The 10,076-nt window shown below is 48.5% G+C and overlaps 1 protein-coding gene across 1 annotated transcript in view; it reads right to left on the reverse strand.

Annotated features, from left to right (window-relative positions):
- The window catches only part of NWD1 (NACHT and WD repeat domain containing 1), a 65,242-nt gene that overhangs the window by 25,643 nt on the left and 29,523 nt on the right, over positions 1–10,076 (reverse strand). Inside the window, exons 8-10 of the mRNA XM_004715522.3 lie at positions 6,052–6,249; positions 4,303–4,425; positions 956–1,164 (exon numbers count right to left, since the gene is read on the reverse strand). Of these exons, the coding sequence (XP_004715579.2) occupies positions 956–1,164; positions 4,303–4,425; positions 6,052–6,249 (530 nt within the window). The remainder of the gene's footprint in view (positions 1–955; positions 1,165–4,302; positions 4,426–6,051; positions 6,250–10,076) is intronic.

Consider the following 10,076-nt stretch of genomic DNA (forward strand, 5'->3'; position numbering starts at 1 on the left):
GATAAAGTTTTCCGCTTCCCAAAAGATTATAGCCTCAGAAGCCCAAAGGGTAGTTCTACTCTGCCCTATAGGGTCTCGAAGAGTCAGAATTGATTTGATAACAGTGGGTGGGTAGTAACATTATGATACATGAAGAAAAGATTGAAGTTGTCAAGGATTCCGTCTTGCTTAGATCCACAATCAATGATTCATGGGAGCAGGAGTCGAGTGATCAAACTGTGCATTGCATTGGGTAAATATGTTGTGTAAGACCCGTTTAAAGTGTTGAAAAGCAAAATGTTACTTTGAGGATTAAGGTGTGCCTGACCCAAGCCATAGAATGTTCACTTGTCCCGGATGCATGTGAAAGTTGGACACTGAATAAAGAAGCATTAAATACTAGGGTTATGGTTAACTAAGTGGAATGACATGATGGAATATGTATTATTTTAATATGGTTAAGGAATACTTACCCTGATAGGGCATTTTTTTTATTTTGGCCACAAAACAAATAGAAATAAATTTAGAAGGATTCAAATCATACAAAATATATCCTTTGGCCACAATGGAATTATGTTAGGGGGAAACAAATAACAGAAAGTTATTTGGAAAACCCCCAAATATTTGGAAATTAAAAGCTTCTTTCTAAATAACTCATGGATCAAAGAAGCAGTCGAAAGGAACTAAATACAAATTAAAATAAAACAATAAAAGTTGTAGGTTGCAGGGAAAGTGGTACTTAGAGGGAAATTTACAATCAAAATGGATATAGAAGAGAAAACCCCCAACTTTTAGGTTAAAAAGAAACTATCAAATCATCTAATTAAGGATGAAATTTGAAGCCTCTTAGAAACATCCTCTTGCTGTGTGCCTTGGTTTACAAACCCCCTTATATGAGAGCCCCTCTTTATAGAAACAGCATACTTCATCTTTGAATGCCCTGGACATAGCCTTCAATAGAGCCGATGTTTGTTACCTTTGAGCCAGATGTTGAATACACGACTTTGTTTGATTCATCCACATGAAGGTTGTAGAACTGAGGCTCTATGGGATCTTCTGAACCTCCATCCCAAATGACGGCTTTCTCCTGGCCAGAGAGTAAGTCCCACAAGCGCAGCGTGTGGTCCTTGGAGGCCGAGATGGCAAGTGTCCCTTTGTCAAAAACTTGCACACACCTCACTTCTGCTGTGGAAGGTCAAGTAGAGGAGACCATGTCAGCTGGGAAGATTTTGACCTCCTACCGGCCTGTCGTACGGTCAGACGGCTCCACCGTACTAATAAGGGTTGTTGTATGATCACAGCAACCTTGGAATGAGTTCTTCTTCCCTGGACCCCTCCCAGTTGACCCCCCATGGCCCCCACAACCTTCCCTTCTGGGCCCCCAGTTATTAGTCCAGTTGCTGTCTTCACAGAACCACCCATCCTGCCTTCCCTCTAGAAAAAAACATGCAAAACAAAGACACACAAAAAAGAGAACCCAGCCATGATCAAATAAAACGGGGGGAAATCTCAATAAAAAAGAAAGCAGAAAGTATTGGGGTTTTTTGTTTTTTTTTAAGAATAAATTCAAAATGCGTCAAAAGGGAGATCTCAGGACAAGGTGTTATGTTCCTGCCCAACCACAGCTGCCCTGTCCACTGTACAACGTTCTTTGTCTGAGAGTAAGGGTGCTCCCATTCCTAGATGGAATGGTCAGTGGGGATTCGCTGGACACCCAATCCACATTGGGATCCTGCACATGGATTTGGGGCTTCCACTATTATCACAGTGTCCACACACCAGGGGGTTAGAATTCAAGTTCTGGTACTGTTCCCTCCTCTGGGTTTGGATTTTATTATTTACAATCCTTGGATCACACCGGCTACTCTTCCATGTGTACTTAGCTGACTCCTCACTTAGATGACTACTTGTTTTGAGACAAGCCTTTAAGAACACAGAGGTTTTTTCTGATAACCTGGCATCATACCAGTATTCTACTTTTTAATCATTTTATTGGAGGCTCATACAACTCGTTAAAATCCATACATACATTCATTGTGTCAAGCACATTTGTACATTTGTTGCCATCATCATTCTCATAACATGTTCTTTCTACTTGAGCCCTTGGTATCACCTCCGCATTCCCACCCGACGTCCCGCCCACTCTCCCTTTCTCAAGAACCCTTGATAATTTATAAATTATTATTATTTTGTCATGTCTTACACTGTCCAACATCTTCCTTCACCCACTTTTCTGTTGTCCATCCCCCAGGGAAGGGAGGGTTATGTGTAGATTCTTATTATTGGCTCCCCCTTTCTCCCCACCTTTCCCTTCCTCTCCTGATATCACTACTCTCATTATTGGTCCTGAGGGGTTTATCTGTCCTGGATTCCCTGTGTTTCCAGCCCTTATCTGTACCCATGTACATCCTCTGGTCTAGCTGGAATTGTAAGGTAGAATTGGGATCATGATAGTGGCGGGGAGGAAGGGGCATACCAGTGTTCTTGTCAGTTTGAAAATAACCTGCTTTGTTAAGAAAGCTCATGTTTCAAAAATGACAATGACAACTCTGTAAAAGTTTGCTTGATGTAATTGATTTATGGATTGTTATCATATCTGTAAGAGCCCCCAATAAAATGTTTTTTAAGTGCATTCTTTCACATTACTATATCTGTAAAGTGTAAAAGAATAAACAGGGACACTTAGCTCTGTGGAAGCAGATAGCATCCTCTTTCTTCCGAGGAGCGGCTGGTGGGTTTGAACTGCTAACCTTGCAGCTAGCAGCCCAGTGCTCACCCCACAGCATCATCAGGGCCTCAGCCTTTGGTGATTAGATACCTTAACACTCTTCCAGCGTCTACCTATTTAGTACCTGGTTCCAAAACCACTCCCACAGGTTCGGAATCTGTTAGAGCTGTGCCCCGCTCTCAGTGGCAAATTTTTCACTCATTTGGTGTGGCCCTGAGTCTTCGTGGCTCTTACCAAAAGACGAGGTGGGAATATGCGGATGAAGTGCTTGTGGTACAATACAGCCTGGTGGGGATGGGACCAGGCAGTTTTACCATCCCGTTAAGCTTAGGAGAGAGGAGCCCTGGTGGGGTCGTGGGTTACGAGTTGGGCTGCTAACCATAAGGTCAGCAGTTCGAAACCCGCAGCCGCTCCATGGAATTCTAACCCGTCTACCTGTGATGTCATCGCAGGGAGGAAAGCATGTTCTTTGCTCTGTCCGTGAGGGCATGGCAGGGCAGCTTTAAGCCAGTTCTGAGATCTAAACATTGGAGATTGGGCACAGAGAAGCATGCATACATGCACACATGCATGAAGGAAAGCATGGATGAATGAAGGGGGATGGATGCCAAGTGGCGGTCTCCCAGGAAAGACTGGAATCTTTAGAAGATTGTTGGAGAAACTGACCCTGGATTCCCGCCCCACCGCCCCACTCACCACCCTTGGACCCCAGCGCCAGTGGAGTTCATGAACTGGTTTCAGTACATCGTTGCCTGAGGTTGTGAGTCAATCTAGCTTCATGGGCACCCGCGTGTGCACTGTGGGGCTACTTCAGAGGGCTTTCCAGGCTGTGGGCTTTTGAAGCAGATCATCAGGCCCGGCTTCCAAGATGCCTCTGCTGGGTTTGAACTGCCAACCGTTTGGGCTAGTATTGGGCTAATCATTTGCACTACCCAGGGTAAATCGGGATCATCATAAAGAGACAATGCATGGCTGAGAGAGGGAATGTGCTCTGTGTTGGAAGCTCTCAGAAAGCCTCCGGCTCTGGGCTAAATCAAACCTCTTGAGACTACTTAATATCAGCCTCCCAAGTGAGTCTTCTTTTGGTCTGTGTAGCCTCTACTCACCAGCGCAAAGCCTCAGGTGTGGCCGAGAAATCCCAGGCCAAGGCACTCCAATTACTCCAATAGTTATTTCTCTGAAGTCAAGGCCAAAGACCACCTTCCTTAGGGTAAAACTCAATCTTTTAATGCAGAGAAGCCTTGTGCATGTCTGTCCTTTCTCTTGAAACCCTGTCCTCTTCTCTGCATGGACTAGTGTGCTGGGGGATGAGAGGCCGGTTTGACTAGTCTCAGTCAAAGTCATCTTGAATCAGCCACTGTCCTGCTAACTGACTGCAGATGGATGAGCAAGTTCAGCCGAGACCAGATGAATCACCCAGCTGAGCCTAGCCTGAATTGCCAACCCACAGAGGATGACTTCCATGAACGGCTGCTTAAGGGTCCTTTGCTATGCAGTCGTAGATAACCAATGCAGAAACAAACAGCAAAGTTTCAAGCCAGAGAAGGGAATCCATGGTGGAGAAGTGGATCATAAGCTCTCTTCCTGAATCTTACCTGTGTGCCCAGTCAGGATGTGGATCACGTGGTACTCTTTCATATCCCACACAGCCATGGTGCCATCCTGGGTGCCAACCACCAGCAGCAACTCTTCCAGGCTCCATGCCATCGCAGTGATGCCTGCAGCCACACAGACAACAAGGGAGACCCGAGTCCTCGTGCCTGAGCTCTGAGCCGTGGTGGAGGCCTCTGATGAGCACCCACTTCACAGATCAGATAACAGGCAGAGAGAGTCCCACAGTTAGGACATGTCAGAGCCGGGATTTGAAGTGAGGGCTATCAGACACCAGCGTCAGATGCTTGTGGATTCATTGTGTCTCCCCAGAAGTTATAAACCCTAACCCCTGTTCCTGTAACTAGGAACCTGTTTGGAGATAGGGGTTTTCTTTTGTTATATTAGTGAGGTCATGCCAGAGGTAGGGTAGGTCCTAAACCTAACCACTTCTACGTGGTGTCTTATAAACAGAGCCAAATAGGCACAGAAACCCAGCTGAAAGGGTAGAAGGCAGCAGATGCCAAGAACACAGGAATAAGGATAAGCGGAAGGAGAGAGGGAAGAAAAGAGGAAGAGAGGGAACCGCTATAGGGGACAGGGACAAGTGGATAGATAAAAAGAGGTGACAGGATAGATGGGTGGATAGAATCATGGCAAAAAGGAAGGATGCATGATGACTGATGGAAGGATGGATGAAAAGCCAAATGGAGGGAAGAGTGAAAGGATGGATGGAGAGACGGAAGGAGATATGGATGGATGATGGGGAGTGGGTGGAGAGCGAGAATGATGAATGACTGATGATAGAAGGCTGGACAGATGGATGAATGGAAAGACGGATGGAGGACAGGTACATCTATGATGGATGATGGGTTCATGAAAGGATGATTAAATGGAAGGAAGGGTAGATGGATGAATGGTGAGTGGATGGATGGGAGAAAATAAAGGTGGGTGAGTAGATGATAGACAGGTAGGTAGATCATGGGTACACGAAAGGATGGGTAAATGGAAGGAAGGGTAGGTGAATGGATGGGTAATTAGATGGACAGGTAAATAGATGGGCAAATGGATGGATGGATGGATGGATGGGTAATTGAATGGATGGGTAAATAGATGGATGAGTAAATGGATGGATGGATGGGTAAATGGATGGATGCGTAAATGGATGGGTAAATGGATGGATGGATGAATGGGTAAATGGATGGATGGATGAATGGATGAATGGATGGATAGATGGATGGATGGATGGATGGATGGATGGATGGATGGATGGATGGATGGATGGATGGATGGGTAAATGTATAGATAGGCAGGTAGATAGATGACGGAAGGCTACCTGGAACTAACACACACACACACACACACACACACACACACACCCGACATCCCCCTGATGCTCTGTGGGAGTCAACAATTCCATCGGCCTCTCAGGGGCCTGTCAGGAATCACTCCCTGGCTCCTGGAGCATACCAGCACACGTCTGCCAGTTTCAGTAACTATCTGACAGACGAGTGCTTGGTATCTCTGAGATGCAGCCGGCATCCCCACAGCCCAGGCTCATTAGCAGTATTTATGCTGGTAATCAACAGTCCCTGGGGAGTCAGAGAGAGAGAGAGCGCCGAGTCAGCATGAGACAGCAAGGGCTCGCCCTGATGACACCCTGGGGGGTGCTGACTGGTGCAGGGGACCCCAGAGAGTAGCCCAACACACCTGCCCTCCTCCACCCCGATGCCTGTCATGCTGGGGAGACTCACCTTTGTGGCAGCCAGTGAGGGTTGCCCGGAGGGGTCCGCCGGGGGGTGGGAGGAAGCCTGTGAGGGGCACCAGCACTGGGTGGGGGCACACCCGGAACCAGCTCTGTGCCTGTTGGCACAGCTGCCCCACCAGAGCTGGGTGCGAAGTGGCAAAGAAATGGAGTCTGGCCAGGAGTTCCGTGTATAGAACGCTTTTCTCTGGAACAAAGAGGAGCAAATCAAGCGGGGGCAGGTGGAGGGGTGGCACCGCTGGTCGGGTTGAGGCATCCTTTGGGGGCTACAGAACAGAGAAGGGGCAACACCTCAGGTATCACTTAGTCTAATCTTGGCAACGTGGCCAAGGCCTTCCATGTAGTAGCCTCTACACCCCCTGGGCAACTACCCATCTCTTCACTCCCTCCCAGTGGACACCTCTGCCGTGCTGACTCTGGTCCCGAATGTGCTGGGCTCCTTCTCACGCCTACCTGTCTGCTCTTCCCCTCCCTTTTCTTCCAGTCTTACCTACCTCCCACCTGCCTTCTCACAGCTAGCAAACGCTAGAAACTTGCCCGGGCTCTCTCCTGACCCAGATTGAGACCCGTTCCTGCCAATGTCTTCCCAACACACACTACCCACAGCGCGGCTGCAGTCTTACGCGCATCGAAACTGTCTTTTCATGTTTACCTTCCCTCCTTTTTTAAAGCCACACAGACCAATGTTCAGATCAGAGGAGTAAGGGACCTGGAGTTTTTGGTGTTTCTTTGTTCATGGGGCACCTTTTATTTCATTTATTTATTTTCTTGTTGAGCCCTCCATCTTTTGCCCCCGGCCCCCAATCTCTTCCCCTTTCCCACCCCTGTCCATGACCTCCTCCTAGTCATCAAAATTTGGGGGGTTTGGGTGGCCACGTGACATTTCTTCTTCGTTTTCGCTGATAACAATGGTGATCTTAAATGATATTAACAATGGTGATATTAAATGCTTATCTTTGTGAGATGCCTGAGTCTGCCAAGCGGATCATTCTCTAGTTTTGCCCGTGTCTTGTGGTGTTTGGGGGAGTTGTCACTGTTTTTTATTGATGCGTGAAATTCCATAGAATGAATGTGCCCGAGCTTGTTTATCCATTCCTCTGCAGCTGAGGTTTTGGGTTGTTTCCATGTTTTTGTTATTCCATGTAGAAATAGGCACAGGTATGCATCAGTCTGTTCGTGTTATAGTCTTTTTGGGGTGCGTGTTCTATTCTTAATTTCATGTTTACCATGTCTGTTATTGCAGTACCAGAACTGCCGCCTCCTACGTATTCAGTGAAGGAATACGTTTGATAAAGGAATAGTTGACTTAAGAGTTTGTTGCTAATCATGCTCGTAGCCACATTGTGCCAAGGTAGGTGGGGACAAATGATTATTAAGTCGTTGGCTTGATTAAGGCTATTTTCCTGAGAGTAGTGCAGCAAGCCTGAAACTCAGTGGAAAGTAGCACGATTTTTAAAAGAAGGACATCGGGTCGAGTTCCCGTGTTCTTTCCGATCTCTTCCTCTGACCCTCGGCTATGCTCCTGGGGTCCCCAGATATACCAGGCTCTTGGTAAGGGGACGAGGGAGGGATGCGACCCTCCTGTTCAGGTCGCATCTCTGACCCAATATAAGGGATGCATTCCTGGGGTGTGGCCAGCATCCTCTGCTATCTTACAGGCGAGACCAGGGGAGCAGAGAGGAGGAGCAGCCTGATGACCACCAAGAAAAAGAACAAGAGTAGAATACATCCTTTGGACCCGGGGCCCCTGCGCTAAGAGCCTCCTAGACCCAGCGGAAGGCTGATGCTAGGATACAGGAGGTCATCCAGGGCACCGGGCCTGCAGATGTTGATAGGAAACAAGGACCTCCTCCCCAGAGTGGACAGAAAGAAAGCCTTCTCCTGAAGGTGCCACCCTGAATTTGGACTTGGAGTTTCCGAAAATACAAGAGGCTGCATTTCTGTTTGGCAGAGTCATCCAGGAGCGTCTTTCATGTGTGTACGTAGGTAGCAGCCCTAGGAGAAACTAAGACTGAGGGCCTCCGGGCACTTGTCAGTCACAGAGGGGATCAGCCAAAGAGCCGCGGTGGCTGGAAACAAACAACTTGCCCTTTCACAGTTCTGGTGCCTAGAAATCTGGAATCAAGGCATCAGCTGGGCCACAGACTAGTAGGGAGCCTGGTTCTCTTCCTGGCAGCGTCCAGGAGCTCCAGGTGTTCCCGGCCGTGCCTGTGTCGCAGCCATCTCAGTCTCCTCCGTGCGTCTGTCTGCGCTCCGTCTGTCTCAGATCTCCCTCTGCCTCTCTCTCACAAGGACACAAGTACTTGCATTTAGGGCCCCACATGGATGACCTAGGATAAGCTCCCCCTCTACCGACTCACGCCTTTGGCCATAGAAGGTAATGCTCACCAGCCCCCGACTGTTGTTGGGTGGCTCTGACGCACGGGCAACCTGGTGTTCAACAGAACCCAACGTGACCCTGTCTCACGCTCACAATCGGTGTCACATCTGGATCTAGCAGGGTGGCTGTTGTGTCCATTCAGCTCACCCTGGCTCTCCTCTGCCCTCCCCGGCTCCCTCCTTCACTAGCTACGATGTCCCCCGCCAGCTACTAGACCCTCCTGACGGCACGTCCAAAGCACCGGCCAGGGAAAGGTCCTCATGTGATCCGTTGGTGATCTTTGGCAGTTGACCACCAGGCCTTTCTTCCTGGTCTGTCTTACTCCGGAAGCTCTGCTGACACCTGTCCTCCGCAGGTGGCTCAGGGAGCGTGTAGCGGTCTTCCTTATCTGGTGCTGCTCTACCACCAGCGAGCGGCTTGAGCAAACATATAGTGTTGCTTTCTCACAGGTAGGGGGTGAGCTGTTCGCATCCAGGGTGCCGGCTGGGCGGAAAGCTTTCTTTCTCCGCCGACGGCTGCAGAGGAAGGCCCTTGTCCCTTTGGGGGCTTCTGCTCCCGAGTGACCTTCACGCGGTTTGACATCTCTCTTCTCCCATCTCTGCTTGCTCACTTGCCTGCTCACTTTCGGATTTTAAAAAACACACCCTACCACGGCTTTGCAAACTAAGAAGGGAACATAACAGATCATCGACAGGAGCAAAGCCAAGCCACAAAGCCCCAGAGGAGCCCCCAAAGTAGACCCCAGGCTAGGAGGGGCAGTTCCCAGAATCCCCTCCCACCAGTGGAGAGAAGGTCGTGAAGGTCAGTGACAGACCTGGAATTATCTATGCTCTCTCAGGTTTTTCCCAAAGTTATTTTTCTTTACATACGTATAGTTTTCAATTTTTTTCAATTTTTTGGTTTTCTCTTTGTATCGTCTCCGTTATTGTTGGTTTGCCTACTTAGATAAGGTAATCATGGGAAGCAGAGCCAAGGAGGGAGCAGCAGGGCCGAAGATCCAGGAGGGACTTGGGGGGAGGAGGAGGCGGGAGAAGGGAGCGGTGAGCAAACAACACCGTAGACAGGAACAACTAGGGAATTAAAATCAACAACAAGGAGGACGTAGAGATCCTGGGGGTGTTGGAGCAACAGCAATCTAGCTGAGAGGAATCACTAAGAGGCGGAAGAAGGGCAAGTGTGATGGTGGGAAAGGAGAAAGTTCAAAGGAAACAGAGGAAAGAGCTAGGAAGCAACGCTATGGATAGAGGTATAAACATAGGTGTGCGCTTATGTAAATACATTAATTCATAAAAATAGAGGTACTGGCATGTGTACATATATTTATATGGCAAAACATTGAGGAAGCGGGTGGACTTTGGGCCTCTGTTTAAGTCCTCCCTTCAACGCAAGAACACTTTGTTCTAACAACCTGGCATGCTGTGATGCTCACCCTCCGGCATGATCGCTGAAGACAACATGGGTGCACAAGTAAGTGTGGTGAAGAAAGCTGACTGTGACCGGCTATCAAAAGATAGAGCATCTGGGGTCTTAAAGGCCTGAAGTGAAACAAGCGGTCATCTAGCAGAGAAGCAACAAGCCCACACGGAAGAAGCACACCAGCATGTGCGATCATGAGGTGTCGACGGGCTCTGGTA

The sequence above is a fragment of the Echinops telfairi genome, unplaced genomic scaffold (genome assembly GCF_000313985.2).
Source record: "Echinops telfairi isolate 266 unplaced genomic scaffold, ASM31398v2 ScPeMD7_30;HRSCAF=105, whole genome shotgun sequence".
NCBI classification, from domain to species: Eukaryota; Metazoa; Chordata; class Mammalia; order Afrosoricida; family Tenrecidae; genus Echinops; species Echinops telfairi.